At 40.6% G+C, this 25,440-nt stretch overlaps 2 protein-coding genes across 2 annotated transcripts in view; one reads left to right on the top strand and one right to left on the bottom strand.

The window, feature by feature from the left end:
• The window catches only part of SLC36A4 (solute carrier family 36 member 4), a 45,748-nt gene extending 39,454 nt beyond the window's left edge, over positions 1 to 6,294 (bottom strand). Inside the window, exon 1 of the mRNA XM_059068638.2 lies at positions 6,138 to 6,294. Within this exon, the coding sequence (XP_058924621.1) occupies positions 6,138 to 6,189 (52 nt within the window). The 5' untranslated portion in view covers positions 6,190 to 6,294. The remainder of the gene's footprint in view (positions 1 to 6,137) is intronic.
• Positions 6,295 to 6,334: 40 nt separating this feature from the next.
• Positions 6,335 to 25,440, top strand: part of DEUP1 (deuterosome assembly protein 1) — a 210,387-nt gene continuing 191,281 nt past the window's right edge. Inside the window, exons 1-3 of the mRNA XM_067038290.1 lie at positions 6,335 to 6,429; positions 6,943 to 7,064; positions 24,745 to 24,878. The gene's annotated coding sequence lies outside the window, so the exon portion shown is untranslated. The remainder of the gene's footprint in view (positions 6,430 to 6,942; positions 7,065 to 24,744; positions 24,879 to 25,440) is intronic.

The raw sequence follows: 25,440 nt of genomic DNA, 5'->3' as shown, positions 1-25,440 counted from the left end.
ACTACATCAAACTAAAAAGCTTCTGCACAGCAAAGGAAACAATCAACAGAGTGAAAAGTCAATCTAAGGAATGGGAGAATATATTTGCAAACCATATATCTAATAAAGGGTTAATTTCCAAAGTACATAAGGAACTCCTTCAACTCAAGAGCGAGAAAAACAAAAACAAATTTTAAAAAAGAACCTAATAACCCGATTAATAAATTGGCTAAAGATTTGAACAGATATTTCTCCAAAGAAGACATGCAAATGGCCAACAGAAAAGATGCTCAATGTCACTAATCATCATGGAAATGCAAATCAAAATCACAATGAAATGTCACTTCATACATGGTAGGGTGACCATTATCAAAAAGCAAAAGGCAAAAAAGCAACAGGTAAAATTAATTTTAATAAAATTTTATTTAACCCAATATATCCAAAATATTATCATTTCAATGATAATGTAATCAATATAAAAATTATTAAAAAGATATTTTACATTCTATTTTTCATACTAAGTCTTAGAAATCCAGAGTGTATTTTACAATTACAGCATATTTTAATTCAGACAAACCATATTTCAGATCAGATACACATATGGCTAAAGGCTACCATGCTGGACAAAAGTAGAGTTTTGTGCAGAGGTGTGAGATGATCTGATTTATATTTTAACCAGGATTCCTCTGGGCCTATCTTTACATGTAGAAAATGAGAGTAGTAATTTCTACCTCACAGGGGTTTTGTGATAGTGAAATGGGATAATATATATGAAGCATAGAGCCTCATCCTTGGCACATAATAAGTAATCAATAAATATTAGTTTTCTTCCCCTTCCTACATAATGAAATATTAGAAAAAAATTTTGCTTTGCACAATTTTAAAATATAAATCTGACATGAAATTAATTCATTTACTACTAATAATTAATAATTCTGAAAACTTATGGGCTACAAACCGCTATAATACTGAGTATGCATACAGACAAAATATGTTATGCCAGACAGAAGGAAATTGAGACTAGTGAAGGAGACAAATACTTAAAAACCTAACATTGGATAAGCTTTAATAGAGGTAAGAACATATGAAATAAAACAGGAATACTCATGAAAAGTAATTAAAAATTGCAAAATCCAACCTACATTACACATAAAGTCTATTACTTGCCAATGTCTTGCCTTTGGCCAAATACTGAACTGGACAGCTCTGAAAAATGCTTGTGATTATTATAGTTAAGAATTAACAATGCTTTATATGGTGTTATACGGTGTTAGAGAATGTTCTGATTTCATTCTTTTACATGCAGTTATCCAGTTTTCCCAGCACCACTTACTGAAGAGACTATCTTTTATCCATTGTATATTCTTGCCTCCTTTGTCACAGATTAATTGTCCATAAGTGTGTGGATTTATTTCTGGGCTCTCTTTCTGTTCCATTGATCTGTGTCTGTTTTAGTGCCAGTACCATACTGTTTTAGTTATTGTAGCTTTGTACTATAATCTGAAGTCAGGGACTGTGATTCCTCCAGCTCTGTTCTTTTTTCTCAAGACTGTTTTGGCTATTTGGGGTCTTTTGTGTTTCCACACAAATTTTAAATGTAATTGTTCTAGTTCTGTGAAAAACGTCATTGGTATTTTGAAAGTGATTGCACTGAATTTGTAGATTGCACAATGGAATACTGCTCAGCCATAAACAAGAATGAAATTTTGCTATTTGCAACAACATGGATGGACTTGGAGGTCATTATGCTAAATGAAATAAGTCAGACAGAGAAATGCAAATACTGTATGATATCACTTATATGTAGAATCTAAAAAATACAACAAACTGGTGAATATAACAAAAAAGAAGCAAACTCATGGATATGGAGGACAAACTAGTGGCTACCAGTGCGGAGAGGGAAGGGAGGAGGGGCAATAAAGAAGTAGGGAGTTAAGAGGTACAAACTATTAGGTATAAAATAAGCTACAAGGATATATTGTACAACGTTGGGAATATAGCCAATATAGTATAGTAACCATAATTGGAATATAATCTTTAAAAATTGTGAATCACTATATTGTACACCTGTAACTTATATAATACTGTACAGCAACTATATTTCAGTTAAAAAAAAGAACAATGTCTTATAAAATAAAACATTATTAATCAATGGATATCAAATTACCTAGACAAAATTATTTCTATTTACAAATAGAAAAATATAAATAAGAAATACTAGCTTCATTCAATATTATAAACCATACATTATACACCATATGTATACATTAATGGTGCATACAATTGGAGCATTCTTAGGCAGTGCTTTTTATGCTCTCTTATATTGCCCAGGCAATTGTATCAACCTGAATTTTCTAACCTAGAATCAACCTAAATTTCCAGCTATTGTCAGAATAGAGAAAAATCACATTCATTTAGCAATATGTGTTGAAACCTTTAAAATGTTTATCCTTTTCACTGAGTAATTCCACTTCTGCAAATCCAGTATATGGAGAAAAGGATTTCTGCACAAAGATCTTAATCAAAACACTATACTGAAAATTTGGAAACAACCTAAATGTGCAACAATCAGGAAACTGCTAAATTCACTACAGCAGTGGTCCCCAACCTTTCTGACACCAGGGACCCGTTTCATGGAAGACAATTTTTCCACAGACTGGGAGGGGGAGGGTGCAGCGATGGTTCAGGCAGTAATTCAAGTGATGGGAAGCTGCAGATGAAGCTTCACTCGCTCACCTTCCAGAGGTCCCCATCCTCTTTGAAATAAAGTGCAGACCTTAAGGAAACCTGTATCTTAACAACTCTACCAGTGCTTTTCACACAGACACCCAATTTTTAAAATTATTTTTTAAATTAAATAATATTTGGTCATTGTAGAAAATCAGAAAATATAAAGATAAGCAACATTTTTGAAAATAAAATGACCTCATCACCTAGAAACTACTGCTGGCAACATTTTAGAGTATACACAAACAAATACACTCACTCCAGTATATTTTCATTCAGTCCCATGGCTTTAAATATTATCTACATGATGATGACTTCCAAATTCATATCTCCAGACGAGACATCTCCCTAACTCTAGACATAAATCCACCTACCTACTCGACATCTACACTTTCATATCTAATAGACATTTCAAACTTAGCATGCCCCAAACTGAACTCCTGATCTTCACCACCAAACCTGCTCTTCCCGGCTTAACCCATCTCAACTGGCTATGGATTACTGTATAACAACTTATCGCTGCCATCGGGATGCCTCAGTTCTATGCAATGTGGGTCCTTCCTTACAGTTGCTTGAGTATCCTCCCCAAGTAACTAATCCAAAAACGAGAACCTGGCACAATGCCTTTTAGGACCTAGCTTTGAAGTCAAACATCATCACTTCCACCATAATTTATTCAATAGAAGCAAGTTACTAAATACAGCCCACACTCCAAGGGAAGGAAATTAAGTTCCTCCTGTTGATGAGAGAAACATCAAAGAATCTGTAGATGTATTATACAACAACCACAACATCTCATTTCATGGCAATTTCATTCTTCTAGACACTCAGGTCCCTGGAGTTATCCTTGTCTCCTCTGTCTCACTCTCACCCCTCATCTAATCTGTTAGGAAATCATTCTCATTCTACTTTAAATATATATCCAGAGTCTAACCATTTCTCTCCACTCCCACTGCTGCTACCACTACTGTTGTGTAGGACATGTCCACCTGTCTCCTGAATTGCTGAAATACCCTGCTTCTACTTTTGACCCTTACAGTGCACTCTTCACACAGTGTGATCCTTTTAGAATTTAAGTCAGACCATGTCTCTCCTCTGCTGAAACCTTGCACTGGCTCCCCATTCTCTCAGAGCAAAAGCCAAAGGCTTCACATGGAACTGCAAGACCCTACATCAGAGGCCTCCAACCGCCAGGCTGTGGACCGGTACTAGTCCACCAGTCCTGTTAGGAACCAGGCCGCACAGCAGGAGTTGAGCGGCAGGCGAGCAAGCAAAGCTTCATGTGCCGCTCCCCACCGCTCCCGTTACTGCCTGAACCATCCCCCCACCCCAGCCCCCGCCCTCACCGGATGGTAAAACTGTCCTCCACGAAACCAGTCCCTGGTGCCAAAAAGTTGGGGACCGCTGTCCTACATAATCTGGCCTCATCACCACCTTGATCATTCTGCTTCAGCCTCCTTGCCCTCCTCACTACTTCTGTCTTTACTCCAGCTGTTCTTTCTGCCTAGAAGAGTCTTTCCTCAGATATCCACTTGACTAATTCCCTCACCTCTTCCAAGTCTTTGCTCAAGTCCCACCTATTCAATAAGGTCCATTCTGATTACTTTATAAAATGATATAAACTGCACAACTCCCATGCTCTCTCCGGATTTCCCTTACTCTGCTCTTTTTTCCATAGCACTTTTAGCCTAATGTACTTTAAATTAAATTAACTGATAATTGTCTTTACTGTTCATTGTCTGCTTCCTCTTACTAGAATATAAGTTCCATGAGAGCAGGAATCTTGATCTGTGTTGTTCATAGATGTATCACAGATGTATCCCAAATGCCTAAAGCAGTGCCTAGCACATAGAAGCTCAACAAATATGTGTTGAATTAATGAAGAGACATAACTTTAAAAAATTAATTTAGAAAACTTTTTCAGTTAGTAAAAATACGTATGGTGAACATCTTCCCATATGACTTTAAAGGGCTATTCAGTATATGACTACACGGCTATATCACAATTTACCTAAACAATTTCCTTTAATTGGACATTTAGATAGTCACCAGCTTTTCTCATTTATAAATAATGTAATGAACATCTATTAATATGTTACATGACTTATTTCATTGGGAAATATTTCTAGAAATAGAAATGCTGGGTCAAACGATGTGTGCATTCTTAAGGATAAGTATATTATATTGCTTTTACCAGCAATGCATGAGAATGCACATTTTCCCACCTCCTAAGATGGGTTATTAACGAATTTAAAACAGATAAACCTGGATTCCTATCTGGGTACTGCCATTAATGAGCTTAAAATTATTATATCTATAAAACAGTGATAATAATTGCACCTACCTCCCCATTGTTTTGAGGATTAAAGGAAACAAAACATATGTAAAGCACTTAACACTGCTTGACACAGTAAACGTTCAATAACATGTTACGTTTATTTCTACCATTACTGTGACTTGAAAGAAATCAATTGCAAACTGCCCTGAATATTATTACAGGACGGCAGTCTGTTACTATAATAAAGTATTTCTTTAAAGCTCAACTTCTTTTTTAAGCATTTAGCAACGAATTACAAATATTCCTAATACAATGAATATAACTAGAAGGAACAATATTACTACCTCGATCTCTATATTTGTTTTCCTTTTGACAGCGGGAAACCATAAACAAAGTTTTGCATTCCCTGTCGTCAAGGAGGCAAGACACCAGAGGAAAGCAGGAAAACAAACTCTGCCAAGTGAGCCAACTACACGTCGTATCTCAGTCTGGTCAGCACGTCCCGCTCGCCACTCCTGGGGTGGCAGACGGTAAATTAAGGATTCACCAGGGACTCCGAACAGGGCTGCCGTGTCTGAACAGCCAAACTATGGCAACTTCATTAAAGCATCGTTGGAAAAAAACACTGAGAGTCACAGCGAAGGCTCTGCATTGCCTTTGAAACGTACACCAGCGAACACCACCCGTCAGCGCGCGCCCGAGCGCGCGCGCACACGGACACACACGCACATTTTGACGCCCTCTGTAGGGCCTAGCTTTTCGCCTGACCCACCTCTCAGGTCGGAGAACTCGTTCCTGTGCAGGTGCTGACCCGGAGGTCAGTCACCTCCTAAGCCTCGGCTCAACCCAAATGTCCCAGGGAGGTTTGCTTTGATGGCCTTACATTCAAACCTACGCCAGACCCACAACCCCAAGAACCTTGACCCCCAAGAAACCCTAATAACGACCGTTAAGCCACTCCGCGTTTCTCCCTGTCTAGGGACAGGAGACGCGAACCCGGATAAGTGGGGCAGGGTGGGCGGCCGCCCGGGCGCCCGCACCGCCCCCCGACCCCCGGCCGAGGCCGAGCGCGGGTTCGGGGCCTCGGCGCTTCCCGCGGACGCGCATCTCTGCGCCACGTCGGCCCGCGCCCCCGCCCGCGCCCAGTACCCACCGAGCTCTTCGTGCCCAGCCGCCTCGGCCGCCGCCGGCGCCGCAGTTTCCATCTCTCGGGGGTCTCCAGGACGCCGCCGCCCCGGGACGCGCGCTCCTGCCGCTGCGTGGCCAAGGCCTCCCCGGCTGAGCGGGAACCGCGCCCGGCCCAGCGTACCGCACCCGCGCGGCGGGGAGCATGCGCAGTGGGGCGGCCCGGCCCGGCCGAGGCGCCGGGGCTCGAGGAGCCTTCTTGGGGCGCTGGGTTGCGGCCGATGAGCAGCGCTCGGGGTAGAAGACCCGAGTGAGAGGAGGTCCGGCTGCAGAAGGGCAGGGTAACGGGAGAAGAGGGACGTTTTGGAGATAACTGGGGGTAGTAACTTAGAGCTGGCAGAGACCCAGGCCTATAGCTTTCTGGTGGGGATGGGGGTGGGGAGGGTGTCTTTACAGATGACCACGAGCTTAAATTCCAGGACCCCATCTACCTGCAAGGCTTTAGCATTCTGCAAGGCACCTTGAAGAATGCAAAGTAGGAGGGAATTTGCCCCATCCATGTTGGAGTTCTGACTACTTGTTTTTCCGTCTCTATGCCTCTATTTAGAGTTAGAGGGTGCCCTCAAGTAGCGTTTCATTTAGTCAAATAGTTTAAGGATTTTTCAGTGCCCTTCAGATACTTGACGTTAGCCGCACTGTTGAAAGGAAATTAAGGTTAAGAGTAATTATACTGATGCAGTGTCAAATATTCTTAAGCACTATACATGCATTGTCTTATTTAATTAAGATGACAAGCCTGTGCAATAATTCTAATGTGTATATCCATTTTACAGGTGTGGGAACTAAGCGCACAGAGCTAAGTAACCTGTCCAAGGATAATAAAGTAGTAAATGGCAAAGATGGAATTCTATCTGCAGCCAGAGCTGGGGCTTTCAATATGCAGCTGGCCCCTCAGGTGGGTACATCAGTGGATGAAGCAGGCTTTTGGATAGAATGAAAGTGCTTTACTTGTGAAATTGCTCTTTTTTTTTTCATTCCATAGTTCTTTAAAGCCAGGACATAAGACCTTTTCTTTTTGTCCGTTATATTTCAGTAGGGTCTTCTGAGGAAAGTTGGTTTGTTGTTGTTTTGATGGGGGGGTGTCTAATTTCTAGGATCACTGATATAACTACATGGTGATAGTGATAAATATTTAAAATGCTAAGATTTTAAAAGTATGCAGTTACATAATATCTGTATCTTTCCTCCTGTTGCATCTTCTGTGAGTTTTACTAGCGGTTTGCCAAAACCCTCTGTTTTCCTTAAATCAACCCCAGTCATTCACAAACATACACTTGCAAGCCCCAAAGAAAGGTTTTCTGTAAAATGTTCCTGTCACATAACAAAGATGTAGGGGAGATAGAGAAAAAAGAACTCTATCGTGGTAGATCATAACTAGAGGAATAGTCCCTAAGCCGTATTGGGGTGGGGTACCTAGTTACAGATCAGTGGGAGAGAAGACAGGCACCAGATAGGTAACTGTCCAAGAAACCACCCATTGTAGTGAGAACACTTGGGGCAGTGTCTTGAAAGAGCGACATTATCCTTTGAGTGTTAAAAGGGATCACAAGCCATTGTCCTCTAATCTCAGCATCAGGAAAAGCAGATCTGGCAGTGTGGAAGGGAAAAAGGTGTGACCTGTAATGGAGGCCTGGGCTGAGGCAGGCAGCCAGGCTCAGTGTTTTTACAGACTGATATGGAGATAAGCCAAGGGATAGGGATGATCATAAAATTCAAGAAAATTATATGGTTTCATATTGCACTGCTTGGAAGATATTTACTATGACTTCTGCTCCAGATCTTGTAAATTGGAAGAGGGTATAGGGAAAAGCTATATTAGAATAAAGACATTATAAAGAACCAGACTATTTGAACCCTGGTGATTCCTTTCTTTCTTTTCCTCACTTTAACTTGCTGGATCATATGTCAATTACTTCCTCCTTTGTAACGACCATACTTTGTTCATATCTCTGTTGTAACATCTCTCCCCGTGCATTATAATTATTTCCCTGTCCGAATCTTCTGCTATACTGTGAATGCCTGCAGGAGAGAAGCTGTATCTTTGTATGCGTCTCTTTGTCTCAAAAGGCCTAGCAGAATGCCCTGCATGTATCAGTGGTTCAGTAAATAGGTGTTGAAAGTTGTTGAATATAGCCTCATGGATACATGAAGGGAAATATTTAGAAAGTTTTAATTTATCCAAACACATTTATGGAGTACCTCCCCTGTGCCAGGGACTATGCTAGGTGCAGGTTCTGTAATGGCAAAGAATATTGGTATGAACTGGAGTTCATAATCTAGTATAGGAGGATGCAAAAGAAAAGAACTAAACAAGATATTAACTATGTAATTACAGTGTTGGTGAAGAAAATAGTAATAGGGTGCTACTGGAGAAACTACTTCAGATTGAGTAGGCAGGACAGTCTTCTCGGAGAACATTTAAGCTGACACCTCAAGATTAGAAGGAGTTAAATGTGTGCAGAAAAGCAGTTCAGTCTGTGAGAATAGCCTTCATTCACCATTTCACAGATGGAGAAATGGCTGTTTCAGACATGTTGATTTGAGACACCTGTGGAACGTCTAATAGAATCTTTTATACAGTAGTTAGATCTCAAAAGTTTATTCATGTGTAAAATAATATTTCCAACCTCACAGTTTGTTGTGAAGATTTAATGAGATAAAGTATTTAGAACTTTAATCCATTGCCTAGTTCACAGAAAGCATCAAGTAAACTGAACATATTAATTAGGAGTTATTTATTGTACTAGAGAGAGGGACCAGCTTAAACTAACTTAAGACAAAGGGGGACTTTAACGAGGGTACTGAGATCCCCAGGACAGAGATTTGACTGGGGTCAGGAACAGCTGATCTTGATGCTTCTGAGACTCTGTCTCCTTCTCCTGCCATTGCTTTTCTCTGTGCACCTGCTTGTATATCTGTGCAGTTTTTTGCTGCAGAGGTCCTCTGCTTCTCAGGTTTACCTGGCAGGAAACATGGTTCCTAAACCCTTGCAATTTCTGTAGTTTACAGTTCAGGTGTCCAGAAAGACACTAGTTTCTTTTTTTTCAGTTTCAGTTTTTTAATTTCTCAGGAAAGAATTGTGATTAGATCAACTTAGATCAGGTTCTCACCCCAGACTAGTAAAGTGAGGGGTGAACAAAGTCATACATGTGGTAGGTACTGATGAAATTATCGCGGATGACAGTGTGAAGAAGGTAACAGTTTCCAAAAAAGAAAAGCTGAGCAGACCAAATCCTTAGCATTTACTCTATTTTGATTCCCCTCTGTGTAAAATATTATTTATTATGTATCTTAAATATGTTTTATCCTCTTACGTTTTCAATGTATATAGAGATAATTTCTCACCATTGTCTAGTTAATATCCACCTTAATGACTTTTGTATTCTGTTGAAGAATTTAGGAAACATGCTGACCAGCACTGGTCCTCTTAAGAGTTTCTTTGTTGGAGTAATTGTTGCTGATAACCATACTTTTATTACCAATAAGTTTGTTTTATTTAACTCTTTATGACTGATTTATTAGATTAAAATTAACTGAAAACTGTGCCTAGGAGAAAGAGAATGCAAGTAGTACAAGATAACTAAAAAAACCTGATATTCTCAAATAAAATTTTTTTAAAAGATAGTGCATCCATAAAACAAGAATAGAATGCCACAGAAAAAGGAATGTTCATGGAACAAAAAGTAGAACGAAAAGACGAAAAGAAAGGAAAATAGAAAAAATAATAAAATTAAGGATTTGTCTAGCAGGTCAAAGGAGAAGGAAAAATCAAAGTAATAATACAACAGAATTTCTCCGAATTGAAGGGTATTTGTTTCCAAATTAGAAGGATTGCCCAGTACAACACTGAATGCCCAGTAGAGCAGATGAAAACAGACTTAAGCCAAGACATATCTAAATTGTAAAATTTTAGAACACTGAAAACAATAGGGAGATCCTAACAGCTTTTTGAGATTAAAAAAATGAATAGGGCTTCCCTGGTGGCGCAGTGGTTGAGAGTCCGCCTGCGGATGCAGGGGATACGGGTTCGTGTCCCGGTCCGGGAGGATCCCGCATGCCGCAGAGCGGCTGGGCCCGTGGGCCATGGCCGCTGGGCCTGCACGTCCGGAGCCTGTGCTCTGCAAAGGGAGAGACCACGACAGTGAGAGGCCCTCATACCAAAAAAAAAAAAAAAAAAAAAAGAATAAATAAAAGGTGAGGAAGGGATCACATTCAATTGCAGTTGCATCTAACTGCCCAGTAGCAACAACAAAAGCTGGAGGACAGTGGAGCACTGCATTACAACTTCTGAAGTAAAACATATCCAACTTAGAATCTGATACCTAGCCAAACTATCAATCAGATGAAAGCATAAAATAAACACATTTTAAGATATATAAGAGCTCAAAAAATATACTTCCTATGTTCCTTCTCTTAGAAAGCATGGGAGGAATGCTCCATCAAAATTAAGGAGTGGGCTTCCCTGGTGGCGCAGTGGTTGAGAATCTGCCTGCCAATGCAGGAGACACGGGTTCGTGCCCTGGTCCGGGAAGATCCCACATGCCGCGGAGCAACTAAGCCCGTGAGCCATGGCCGCTGAGCCTGCGTGTCCGGAGCCTGTGCTTCGCAACGGGAGAGGCCACAACAGTGAGAGGCCCGCATACCACAAAAAAAAAAAAAAAAAAAAAAAAAAAAAAAAAAAATTAAGGAGTAAACCTAGGAAGAAGTAGACATGGGATCCAGGAAAGCAGGGATCCAACACAGGAGAGGTGAATCCCAAGGAAATGCCAAATGCCAGGGTCCCAGTTGTGCAGCAGTCCTAGAGAGTAAGCAGTCCAAATTGGGGCAGGAGAACAGAAGGTACCAAGAAGGGATACCTTCAAGAACAAAACATTGATAAAAGAAATACAAGTACAGTGCACCATTTTCCTTGGCAGTGAATAATATATGTCAAGTCATACTAATAAAAACACAAAACATAACTTTAACAGATAATGTATTACAACTCTGTTTGAAGATGTGGGTGAGGTGGGGAGAAATATTCTCTATGAAGGCTGTGTAAAAGAGCTAAATTCTCACTTTTCAGAGTTGTGAGAAAATAGATAATATCTAAAGCTGAAACATCAATACTACTGTAAGAGTGTTATTTACAGATATGGAGGTAAATACCAAATGAAACTATCAAAGGAGTTCGAAGTGGTTGCCTCTTGAGAAAGGGAATTGTAGGGAGAACTGGTTTTTCATTATGTCTTGTTTGATTCTTTGAGTACATGATAAAAACAAACACTAAATTTACAAAAAGGGAAAGCCATGGTCCCTGCCCAACACTAATTTTTGTCAAGACAGGTATTCAAGAAAGTCATCTATATGTGAAGTTTATTATTTTTTAAAATTTACGTTTTCCTGTTCTGTAGTTGATTTCAAATACTTCATTTTTAATGTCAGTTATCTCTGTGACTGGGGAGACAGCAGTTTCAGAATTTACATTTGAATGACTGGGAACGACTGAAGAGAGGAGATTTTCTGAAAAGTCCTTTGAAATTTTATAGTCAAAATGAGAGGGACCCTTCTTGTGAAAGACTGGTGGCCTACAAGAAATAAAGTTTTTAAATATCAATTTACCCAACTACTGCTACATTCTACTTTTAGATTATTTATATGCAAAATTGTATCACCATCATAAATTATGTCTTTTTGTCATTTGGATTGGGAAAAGGTAAATTCTCCACACAGCGTGGCATTTATTGAAGACTCTGAATTGAATACTTGTTTCATTAATGGACCCAAGAAGGACTCCCTAGAAAAGCATGACACTTCAGGACAAAGGGAACCCAAATGAACTGGGTGTCAGTGGAATTACCATTAAATCCCAGATCGACCACACTTAGGGTCTTTTCCCAGAAAGCTGAAGCAATACAGTTAAGCTTGTGCTTGAAACAGACCCCTGAGCATACAAGACAATATTATTGGAAAAATCCTCTTGACAATAAGCAGACAACTGAAATACATTTCTGAAAATGTTCAGAAAGTCTACATTTATAAAGCTTTGAACATTTCTGAAAAATTCTTGGATTATTTGCCACTCACCCCTACAAAGGTTGAGCTAGAATTTGAAACCTGCTCTGTGTATTCTTTTCTTTGCTGTAATAATTATAATTACATACCACCTAGGCACCAGGCAAAATACTGTGTGCCTGAAAGCGTTCTCCACTTGTCTTCCATTTCCACCTCAGATCCTCTTTCCCACCTTTTCCATCCTGTCCTGGGCCCCAGAAAGCCGTCCTGTATAGAATGCTTCAATGGGCCTCCAATTAGTTTTGAGGTTTGGAGATAGTGGAAGGAGGTCGATCCTAGGACAGAGGTGAAAGAGGTCAGGAATTCATTTTTCTGGTACCCTCCTTACTAAGTCTCTACAGGTTGGCTGCATCCCTCTAAGAAAGTCATAGCTTCTGTCCGGCAGCCCTCTCCAGGGTCCATGTAAACACTCCTTCTTACTGCCTTTCCAGGCATAGAGGCAGGAATGTTCCTCCTCCCCACTGCCTGCCCTCAGATACTACATCATCCCCTGTTGATGTTCTTGAAAAACTGTCCATATCATTGTAAATAGTTCCTCTCCTCAATTCTCCTCAATTAGCACTTTGTATGAGTATGTATGCATATGCCAGCTGTTTCCTGGTGAGACCTTTATAACTGCACATACATAATCTCATTTATTTCCCTAAGAAGACTTCATGTATTATCTCCATTTTACAAATGAAGAAACTGAGAGTAAGAGAAGTTAAACGATTTGCTCAAAATCCAATAGTAGTGTCAAGTTTCAACTACACTGTCTCTAGAAACATTTATTCAGACGATGGGAAATCACATCCGTATCCCAGAAAGTTCTTAAAATTTGGAATCCTGTATGGCTTTCATTACCACCTCAATAACTTTCTTGGGGGTGGTTATTGATTCGGGCCAATAATTGTCAGGTAGGAGGGCAGCAGTTAGTGAAACAGCTGTTGCCTTGATTTTGGCGAAACACTCAGGCTTCTGACCAAAAGAATAAAGCATGCTGGGTAGAGCAGTATATGGGTACCAAGTGAGGGCCCCTATCATATGTCACTCACTCTGCCTATCCATCTATCACCTCCAGGCTCTTCCCCTTTCTTCAGGGCTGTCAAGTTGGTAATAGAATTTTCTGCAGTCCCCTCCTCTCATCTTCTCTCCCCCATGTCCAGTTCCTGGAGGGCCCTGCTGAGGATATACTGTCCCTAGGGCTGTATATTAAATTGTAAATTATCCTGGAAAAAGTGTCCATGGAGGCTCCATTTTTCTGCCATTTGGCAGTGGGGCAAAGATGGGGTTAAAAAGAGGGGGTAAAATGGTCCCTTTAACTATATTCTTGTTCTTTACCTTTTCTTCTAAGTCATATTTTAAAAAGGTAAGAAAATGAGTTCTCACATCACAATGGTCTAGTCAATTTTGTTGAAAGTAGTCATAGTAATAAATGTAACAACAAGGGAATCTAACTTTCATGGAGGCAAGCCCCACGCTAAGTGAGTTTCACTCATAAATTACCCCATTTACCCTGTACAGCAACCCTATGAGGCAGGTGTTGTATTACCCCATTTTTTAGCTGAAAAAAACTGAGGCTTAGATTAAGCAACTTGCCCAAAGTCCCACAGCTGAAAACCAAGTTCAGTTGCAACGCTGGGATGCATGTTGCAAACCACTGAGCATCCCAGCCACTTGAGGGAGGGCCTGACTCCTTAGCTGGCAGGTTGTGGGTGCATTTCCACGCTGCAGGCCACTGGTTGGTGGTGTGATTGAGTCATTAGTGCGTTGTATATATTGTCTGTCCGTTCTCATAGAGCCAATGAAAGGTAAGGAAGATCCTCAGGAAATCAGGTAATTGAGCTTCACTGCTGGGGCTTAACTCTGACATAAATGTCAATACTCACATATTCAACGATGTCCTCTGAAAATATTACCCTGTGAAGGGCAATAGAAAAAGTGACTTATGGCAAGTGCTAGGAAGCACACACCTATTTTCCCACCTGTTATTTATTCCTTTTGGTATTTAATATAAATGGTAAGAAGGCTTAAAACTTGTACTTAAATAAATCCCAGGTGTCCTTCCAAAAGGCTTAAAAGAAGAAGAGTGCTTTCAAAAATGTGCTTCTTTCCATTTTAAGCATTATGTATTGGTTAAATATTAACCTACAAGGAAGTTATTTAACCAGCGTTGTCTTCTAATGAAACTATTGTCATGCCAAGTACAGAAGTCTGGGTTTTCTCTGGACACTAAGAATTCATTATCCTCCCGTGTAAAATTTAACTTGATAAGCCCCCTCTGTTTCCAGATTTTAACAGCTGGGTCTAGTTTGGGATTTGATTTGATAGGCCATACCTGTCAGCTTTTGTGTAGCCTACTTTTTATCACAGTTCAAAGGGAGTATGTGAAAGACTTACTTATGGTACGTAGGTCACCCGAGACACGTGTCAGGCCTGAGGAATCCTAGAATTTCCACTACTTAGAACACTCTCCACAGTGATCTGAGGAGCTTGCTCACAACTTAATAACATTGTTGAGTGATACCAGCTACATTGGGAAGGAGTAGAACCATACCTCACTAGGGAAATCTGCCTAGGAGATGCTGATCCCCAGTGGACCTCATTAGAGAAAATAAATACACATAATCTGCTTTTTCGTAGTAAAAAAGAGTGGCATGGAAGTTAGAAAGTTTCCACTCAGGAGACAGGAGATGTTCCAGCTAGAGGATTGCATTCCAGCTCATGTCCTCAGAAGTTTATGAGACAAGACATCCTTAGAAAAAGGTACCCTTTTAAAGAGAAAATGTCACCACCCTGTTTCCTTTAAGGCCAAGCTGGTAGCCAACCACATTAGGCTCCACTTATATGGTTCTGTTCCTGTCAATTTTGTTTCTCAGTCATAATAGCCCATAATTGTTCATTGTTTGATTTTTCCCTCATAAAATGGCTAAGCACTTTGACCTGATTTTCTCAATAGACTGCATCCATTTTATAATAAATTAGATCAGTGATTGACTTCTTAAAGATGGGCCATTGTATTAAGTCAGAGAAGTGAGAAATTGACCAAGGAACAGTTCATTTTGCATAATAAAAATGTCTCCTAATTCATCCTCTAATGAGCTCTTTGGATCTACATTAATTGTGTCAAGAAATTCTTTACCATCTAACAAGTTTGACTTTATCTTTATTGGCGATCATTCAAATGTGGCTCTTTAAGGAAATAAAAGACAAAGTTATTTATATCACAACACTTAGGTTTTTAAAACTAAGGCTCTTAATAATAATCTTTATATACATGTCAATTACCACAACTTGATTCTGACATAGAAAACAAACTTACGGTTACCAAAGGGGAAAGGGGGGGAGGGATAAATTAAGAGTTCGGGATTAGCAGATACACACTATATATATATAAAATAGGTAAACAACAAGGACCTACTATATAGCACAGGGAACTATATTCAATATCTTGGAATAACCTATAATAGAAAAGAATCTGAAAAAGAATATATGTATGTGTTTATATATAAATATATAAACTGAAGCACTATGCTGTACACCTGAAACATATATCAATTATATTTCAATTAAAAAATGTAAAAACAAAAAAGCTTGATTCTGGAATATAGCTCTCCATGCATAAAATTTGCCTCGCCTCATACCTTCTGGACTTGGACTAGTACAGTAGGAATTGGGACAGAGTAGACTTTCCATTCATGGCAGATAGGTTTTCCATGCATAAGAGGGTACCTCCTGGAGTTGACCATAAATGACAGCCTCGTGCTGTACAAAATAGTGCCTTACAATTGCTATGCATGTTCCACAGCTTGATTTCCTTAAGCATGTCCTGGAAAAATGAAGCCACTAGCCCAAATTGGGCTGAATTCCAGGTTGTTACAACTGAATGGTCAAAGAATTTCCTCCAGAAAAGCTGCTCTCCTGTATACTATCCAAACCAATGGAAGAACATGTTGTTAACTGCTGCTATTCACAGGAATTGGTTCCTTGCAGAACTCTTGAAACACATTTAATGGGTTTATAAAGATTTGCTGCTGAACCATCTACTGTCTTTGTAATTATCTTCTTTTACTGTAGAGAAAGAAATATAAACCAGGAATCATTTAAAAAGTGTATTTTACAACAGTGCTTTCCACCAGGTCTAGAGTAACACACAAGCATATCTTAATACCTTAAGTGAACGTTCCTCAAGCAAATTGCTATCCCCATGCCCCCATTTTCCCTCCCCTTCCACAATTTATTAGTATCATTGCTATCACAGATTATTCATTGTCCTTTTTCTTTCATTGAAATACAACTTTTAACTCTGCACATGGGAACCTAGCCATGTGAGCTGTATGACTAGACTCTGGCCAATGAGATCTGAGCAGAAAGAATAAGTGCAGCGTATGAGTCTTGCCCTTGAACCATGCAAATAAGGGTAACACGCTAGGGATGAGAAGCCACCAAAACAGAAGGAGCCTGGGCCCTTGATGATTTCCTAGAGTAGAACTAGTAACATCATCTTGGACTTCTCTGTGCGAGAGAAATCTTATTTGAATCATGGTTATGCTGGGTCACTGTCACCCACAGCTAATGAATACAAGCTTTCATTCAGATGACTATAAGGTTTACGGTAAGTCAGATGAAGAAAAGTTTACAGACTCTTAGTCAAGTCTATGTTAGCCTGATAATGTCAGCAGAAAACTTGCTCCACACAAATCCTCTGTGAAATTTTGTGTTTGTCCAAATAGACAAAGGAAATCAGTTTACTTTTCTGGTTAACTTGGAATTTACAGAAATACTTACCAGAAGTCTTGATAGAAGGATGCCTCATTACTTGGAGAGCAAGAGAGCTTGGGCAGTATCACGTTCTATTGGTTCACTTCTCAAAGTTGGGTCCATGGACCAACAGCATCCTTGTCTTTTAATGAAGAATCTCAGACCACACCCCAGATCTACTGATCAGAATCTGTATTTGTAAAACAATACAATGTGATTGGTGTGCACATTCAAGTTTGAGAAGCATTGTTCTAGGAAATAACATGAGAGAGCCTGGTGGAATTTCTGTATTCTATAACAGTAGTTCTCAAAGTGTAGTCCCTAGACCAGTAACGTGAGCATCACCTAGAAACTTGTTAGAAATATAAATTCTTGGCCCCCACCCCAGACCTACTGACTCAGAAATGCTGAGGGTGTATCCCAGCTATTTGTATTTTAACAAGCCCACCAGGGTGATTCTGATGCATGCTAAAGTTTGAGAGCCACCATTTTAAAGCAGTATTTCCTAAAATTTGTTTTTGGAATAGTAAAGTCAATGTAAACAAATGTCATGTGGAAAGTGTTCCATGGTCAAATAAGTTTAACAAAACGAAACAGTTTTATTTAATGCAGAGTTTTCATAGTCTCTAATATGTTACTGTGCCTGGCCATATCCAAGAGGGTGATACAGAATGCAGTATTTAAGAAACACACTTGACATCAGAACCATTTTTCATGAATTAACTCTTAGGACTGGTGTTCCAAACTTTGGGAAATGCTTTTCTGTAGTTTCTCAAATTTGCTGAAATATTTTCAGGAGGATACAGTTTACAATTGATTACATTTAAAGCGAAAGGTTCCAGAGAAGCCAGTCCAAACTCCAGGATTATTGTTTCTTTACCACTCTCCTTTCCAGGCATCTGGCATCAGGTATAATCACTGAGATTCTTTATTCCTTTTTTCTTACAACCATTCTCATCTTCTGTCCTAGGCTTACAGGATTTGGCATCCCCTAAAACAACATAGGGAGCCCATTCAGCTTGAGGATTATCTAACATTTACTGAGCACTTACTCTGTTCTAGGCCTCATGCTAAGTGCTTTCTTATGTGTTATCTCATTTAATCCTCACACCAGCCCTGCAAAACAGATGTTATTATCAATATTTTAGAAATAACTGTTGCTCAGAAAGGAAGTGAATCCCAAAGCCCCATAATAAGAACTAGATCCAGGACCCCAATTCTGATCTGATGGACTTTAAAGCTTCTACTGATTATACCATTTCCACTGCATACTTCAGGCTGTCAGCATCACCCTGCCGGCTAAAATATTGACTCCATGCCCCTGTGTCTCTAAGCAGTCTGATTATCCATACCAGATTAGGATAGGGCTTTTTGGTAATGTGTTGAGAAATAAGGGAAAGCTCAGGTAATTTCTGCTGAAGTTAATAGCTCTTCCATTTGGAACAAACCCAGGATGGTTCTACATACAAAATAAGCTTCTCAAAATCAACAAATATTCATTGATAATTGAGTCATGTGCGTGGAGGAGGGACAGTGGTTCATTTTCCCAGTTAATTTGGGAAGACAGAACAGTCCACGTACAAGAACACTTACCCACGCACAGCTGTATATACCAAGGGCGGAACATCTAGACTGAACAACTTCTCAATGTGACAGGGGTTAAGAATAAGTAGAGGTTGGGCTGGTGATGCATTTCCCCTTAAATCTCAAAATCTGTAGTAGAGAAGGTATAGCAGTTCTGAGGAAGTGGAAAGTGATGGCCTTTGAAGGACAGTGAGAATACTTACTAGAGCACTTCACCTCTGACCGAGCCTTGAAGATGAAGTCAGGATTTGGAGAGGCCCTAGGATGACCACTTGGCTGGAGAGTCCAGAAAATTATGGATGCAGTCAGTGTGACGAGCGCCCCCCACAGACACCCCCAGTTCAGGTGTACAGGAAGAGTCCATGCCTCCCCATTGTCACAGGGCCGAGGACGGTGTTTACAAGAAGAGGCCTGACTCTCCTCAGCCGACCCAATGCATGACTTGCTCTTTTAATTGAGAAGTCTGCTCTTAATGTTAGGTCACAGTACAGAGACTTACTGAATAGTTCAGTCACTTCAAGATTAATCCGGCACATCCAGAGGATCTTTGTACTTGCTCTAGGATTCACACCTTCTCTTTTGGCACTTACCTGCCTCGACTCCATTTCCCATGGGATGACCCATGCCCTGATAGCACAGGTCCCAGTTTGCCTGGGATAGCCCCAATTTACTCTGTTGTTTGGAATGTCACAGTTTGAATAGTAAGTTTATGGCCACCCTATGCACAGTGCTAGTCACCTTCCAACGTGGGAGCATGTGCCAAGAGAGCCACTCTTGTCCCTTGCTCCAGCGAGTGGGATCTACATTTCTGGTACTGTTCGCAGGGACATAATGCCATGGGCCAATACTGCCACCCCTCCCAGGAGTGTGGATTTGGGTAAAGCCACTGCTCTTTGAAACTCATCCTTCGAAAACAATTTAAATAGCCACCTAGCTGACAGTAAGGACAAATTATAGATATTTTGACTTTTAACAGTATGTTACACTTTTCAAAAGAGCACTGCTAACACATCAGTCACAAATTCTGCCCTTGCTCGACAGCTCTGGTCCTGAATTCTCAGGAAAATCTGAGTACCTGTTATTACCACCCGGTGAACTGTTTCCTCTTTACCGGGCTCAGAAACAACTAGGGAGGTGCGCTAAGCAAATGTCAGACGTAAATGTTACATTAAGCAAACAACGGGAGGGAAGAGTACATGACAAGGCAGGAGCAGCTCCACACTGCACAGCTGTTCCAAGGGCAAACAGACCATAGTGTCCTGGCAGACGGTATGTACTCAACCAATGTTAATGTCTTCTTCTCCCAGCTCTGACTGGAAATTCTCTTGCCACTTTTAATTTACAGGGCTCTTAGTCAGGCTTCTCCCCTGCTCAGCTCTGAGGCAAAACATGCTGGGCATGAAGCCTGGAAATGCCCCTTAACATCTGGTTCTGGCTGGATTGGCAATTAACATGGATCATTTAGAACCCAATTTAAAAGAGTAAAAATTTGTTGAGAATATAACTGTGAGCAAGACTAAGTGGGGACTGTAGGGGTTTTTTTTGTTTGTTTGTTTTTATAAATTTTATTTCTTTATTTTGGCTGCGTTGGATCTTCATTGCTGCCCACGGGCTGTCTATAGTTGCGGGAGCAGGTGCTACTCTTTATTGCGGTGTGTGGGCCTCTCATTGCGGTGACCTCTCTTGCTGCGGAGCACGGGCTCTAGGCACGCCGGCTCAGCAGTTGTGGCTCATGGGCTTAGTTGCTCTGCGGCATGTGCGATCCTCCTGGATCAGGGCTCAAACCCATGTCCCCTGCATTAGCAGGCGGATTCCTAACCACTGCACCACCAGAGAAGCCCCGACTATAGGGTTTTGAATATGATGTGGTCCTTGACCAACACAGAGTTCATCAACAAGGTTGCACTTACCAGGAGAGGTGAGGCTGGTACAAAAATAACTGGAAAATGAAATAGAATCTGACAGGTACCCTAAAAGGAGTAGAAACAAAGGGCAATGGAAAGAAAAAAGCAGGAGAGAGTAGTTTTGACTTAGGGGAAGGTAAGGATTCATGGAGGTAGAATTTTAAAATTTATATCATCATAATAACAACATCCACTAGTATTTATGAGGGCTTTTTTATCACTGAAGAGCTATTCTAAGTGCTTTAAATGTATTTTTATCTAAATGAGTCTCATTTAAGCTTGCCCTTGAAGAAGAGGCATAATTGAGAGAAACAGAAATGGAGAAGAAAGTGTATTCCTGGTAACAAAAGCAGACTAATGAAAGGTATGACACATCAGGAGGCATTCAGGAAACAATAACTGTTGTAGTCAGTTTTCGACAGACTGGGATATGTAAGGAATCAGGGAGATAAGGCTCAAAGCAAAAGTTAGTGCCTTAAATATCACAATAATAAATCTGAGGTGTTTTCACTAGGCGTTGAGGTTCCATTACAGCAATGACTCTTAATCATCAGAATCCCATGAGGAGCTTTCTCAAAGTACACAGGCCCTTGCCCCAGTGCCAGAGACTAAGTAAGTCTCATTTGCAGTTCCGTTTTTCAAAACTCCTGGGCAATTTGGGGAGACATCCCAGTTGAGAACCACTAATCTGGGAACTGCTGTGATTCGATTTTAGCTCTAGGAAGACATAAGCAGCAACGTAGAGGAGAATCAGGTGGGACACAGCCTAATCTCGGGGTGCTGAGTTAAGAAAGCCCTGCAATACAAGTGAAGTGTGAGGAGGCCTGGTGGGAGGTGACAGTGGGCATGCTCTGCTGAGGTGAGCATAGCACAGTGTTAGAATCAGCTGGGTCTGTGCATTGGCCGGATGGGAGAAGGGAATGAGATAACTCTGATATTGAAGCTCAGGCTAAATTGGTTTCTACTGGTTGGTTGGTACTAGTCCTGGCAGAGATGGAAAAAACAGAAAAAGAATCATATTTGAAAGCTCAAATGATGAGTCTGGTTTTGAACATACTGAATTTGAGGTGACTCTGGGCAACCTTAGGTGAAGGGTATACCAGACAATCAGACATGTACATCTAGCCCTCATCCCTGGAAACCCGTCAATCCTGGCAACCTAGGAAAGTTGGTCACCCTACCACCCTTAAAGAAAAGAGCACAGTGACCTTAGAATGACCATTAGATAGCCTCAGATTTAACACTTTTAACGGTTCAAAATCCGTTCTAAGGAGATTTTTTCACTCTGATCCCACTGAAGGATAGAAGAATAATTATTATTAACAGTAGCTATAATAATGCATTCATTGAGCAATTGCTACATTCCAGGCAATGTGATAAGTTAATGCAACAGTGTTGTGAAATTAGTAGTATTATTCCCTAGCAAATGTCTAGTTCCAGTGCCATTTATCTGGACAAAAGTGAAAATCAAGAAACTAACAATTTATTCTATAAATTACAACCAAAGTAATTGGTAAACTTAGAATAGGAGGATACTCCCTTCACACAAATTCCTGTCCTAAACCAATAGCACACATCAGTTTTTATGGTGGAATGCTAGAGGCATTCTACTAAAGTCAGGAAGAAAACAAGACAGCTATCACTGTTATTATTTAATTTTATCCTAGAAGTTTTAGACTCTAAAATAAGAATATTTAAAAGATTAAATAAATAAATATTGGAAGGGTTTCAACATAGTTAATAGTTGCAAATCATGATTGTTTACCTGGAAAAGTTACACAAATCAGATGAAAAACTGCTAGCTCTAATAAAAGACTTTACATATATATCCAGAAGAAGATGTTTTAATAATAGTAACCACTGGGAATTTCTAGTTGAGGGTTATGGTGGAGTTTTATTTTCTTCTTTTTCTTGTGTTACAGATGACATGCTAGGGATTTGATGGGACCCAAAAGAACTATCCTGAGAAATTACCCTTCTCAGCAGTAACTTTCCCTTAGTGCTATTGAGTGCAGGCCTTTGAAGAAAGGGGATGTAGGGATTTAGGACAACCAGTCTTTGAAGGCAGGGCAGGGAGTTTCATTGTCTGGACTGGAGGTAGCCCTTTTATGTTCAAGGACTCCAGAAAGAGGGAACTGCTAGACAGGAGAGGCCCCAGGGAGAGAAAGTGGTTAGAGCTTTGGGTACGTAAGCTGCTAGACTCTTAAGCCTTCCCTAACTCAGAGGTCCATAATCATTCCAACCCCCGAAGGAGCTGTGCTGGGGAAGACGAAGCACAGAAGAATTGTATTTAGTGTGGTCATATAATTTATTGACAAACGTGGGACATTTTTTGTGACTGGAACAGGATGCAATGATTATGTTAGGTGTCAACTGAGATGGTCAAGCAGCATAATGTGCTTTGTGAATGCACATTGGGCCAGTGCCAGGGGCTGGGGTGTGCTTGTCCAGCCTGGCTGCCACTCTGCAGTGGTTGTTCCTTCTCATGGTTCCAGCTGACCTTGTGGGATCAGGCTCCTGGTGACTTTAGGAGTCTCAGCTTTTCTCTCATGGAGACATTGTTTGCTAATTCTTGGGTCCATATTGCAGGGAAGAACTGCATCAAATATATATTCATATATACATGTGAAAGTGCACATATATATGTGTGTGTGTGTGTGGGTGTGTATGCACACATGTATATATCTGCACTTACATAAGGAGATATACTTAGCTGTATTTTTAAACTTTCATCTGAGAACATATGCCATTTCTATAATAGTAGTACACTGAATTTTCCCAGGGCACACCAGTCTATGGGTAGAAATAAGGCCATCTTCTCATTAATTCCCAGTTTTCTCTGGCTCATTTTCCCACCTGCCGTGACCTCCTAGCCCCTGAGAGTCAGTAGGAGGTGTTATATGTTAACAAACTCCACTATCTGAACTGCCCCGAGCTGCTGTGTCAGGAGCCAGCATCTCTGTTGCAATTCTACTGAGCATAGTGGTTCTCTCTGGGTGCCAAAGCTGGGCAGCATTGGAAACTGGTAACTGTGGTTACAGTGGGTGCCTGTGGGGAATAGGTGTGCGAGGGAATACTTACTTTTTAACTGTATGCCCTGTTGTGCCTTTTGAAATTTTCTCTGTATTTATAGCATTCTTTCAGATATAGAAATAAGTAACAAATTTAAATAGCTGTGTAGGTAGCTGTGTAGGAGCCAGCTAGAATGCCTCTCTGGTTTCTGTGTTATATTCTGGTAGAAAAAAACCAAAGCAGGCCTGCTTGTGCATCAGCGTGTTCCAAAACTGCCCTGTCATTTTACTTCTCAGCCCTTGCTCTCCGCAGGGCCAAGACAAGCATTTAGAAGACATTTACGGGACAGAATCAAATGCCAGCCACTTGCTCTAATTCTCGCTTCCTTCTGATGGTTAAGGCTTTGTGCCACAGTGAGTCAAACTCACTCTGCCTGGCTTTTCAGCCTCAGCCCCTGAAAAAAAGACTCCATTGAGTCACTTAGAAACTCACCAAACATTCCCAAGATGAGTGAACCACCAACAGGGCACCCGACCAAGGGTTAACATGAGTTTGAGGAAAAAAGGTTTTTAAAAAACGAAAAGTGCTCTGAGAAACACCAATTATAAATGAAGTTGTTTGTACAACCCTGTAAAGGGCTCTTAGTATGCTTAGCCAAACTCCTCCTTTCCCAGGCAGGGTAAACTGTTTGGACATGTTTATGTAGTTAGTGTTACGGTTACAGGAGCAGCATGGGGAAGGCGTAGCTCTTCATTAAAGGAGGAACTTTCTGTCCCTGAGAAGCCTCTAAGAAGTAGGGTTGTCTCAGGGGCCCTGAACACATGTAACAATGCCTGGCATGTAGCAAATGCTTAATAAACGTTAACTTTTAAAATTATTGTTGTAGTTGTTTCCATAAATTCAAGTGACTTAGAATGTCAAAAACTAAAATTCATTTTAAAAATCTGGAGTTTTGGTCTCTCAGGAGACCAACAATGACATCTCAAAGCCGTGTATCATCATTTTAGCAATAATTACTCCCTCCAGAATGGCAGGATCTTTCAGAAGATTCTGAGACCTAGTTGTTGGAGAGGAACAATGATTAAGATAATACCATGGGCTCTGCTGTCACCTAGTGGAAAATTAGATTATTATAAGCTGTTCTCAGTTATAACCTCATTGTGATAATTCCCAACTGGCTCCCATTGACTTGCACTATACAGTTCATCACAATTACAAAACACGACAGAGTCCATGTCTGTGTTGACACGCTTTTTTCTTTTTTTTTTTTAATCCTCCCAGAAAGCAAAGGCGCATGATCTTGTGTGAGCTGCCCAGTCAGAAACCAGTGGCTGTAGGGAATGTTCTTGGCAACTTCCAGGTCTCCTGGTCACTAGAACATTGCCGGATCCTGAGGACAGAGGGTCTGGCACATGGTAAGCCTTTGACAAATAACTGCTGGATGAATCTTTGCCACAATCATAACAGACCGAAACAAACAAACGAAATATGCGTACAACAAACAATGAAAACGGGAAGCTACTTAATCACATTCCCTTTAGAATTTTTAAAGTGTTTTCATATATTAAGTTAGTCTCAGAAGAACCTACAAAATAAAGTATATTTTCCCATTTTAAAGACGAGAAAATTGCTGCTCGGAAGGATAACACATGAGGTCAAGCAGAAAAATCTAAGCTGTCTTCTGACTCCAAATTCTGAGTCCTACCCATATCAGTACAATGCTTTGCAGGATCCTGTGGGTGGCTCATCAGGGGAGATATTAGGAAAGAAGGGAAGATTCTGGTTTGTTTTTGAGAGAGGAGAGGAGAACCCTATAGAAGAGAAAGGGCATCCAGGACAGAAGGCAAGACCCTGAGGACCACAGGCTATGAGGTAGGAAAAGACACTCTTTTCCCCCCTTAGGGCTGGCCCCTCCACTGTGTGGAGATCCCCTGCCCATGGGTTCCTCGGGGCTATTGCTAATCTGGGAATCTCCCC

This window comes from Kogia breviceps, chromosome 7 (assembly GCF_026419965.1).
Source record: "Kogia breviceps isolate mKogBre1 chromosome 7, mKogBre1 haplotype 1, whole genome shotgun sequence".
In the NCBI taxonomy this organism is placed as follows: Eukaryota; Metazoa; Chordata; class Mammalia; order Artiodactyla; family Physeteridae; genus Kogia; species Kogia breviceps.
Note: the sequence above shows the minus strand (reverse complement) of the source record. Positions and strands in the feature narration are given on the sequence as shown.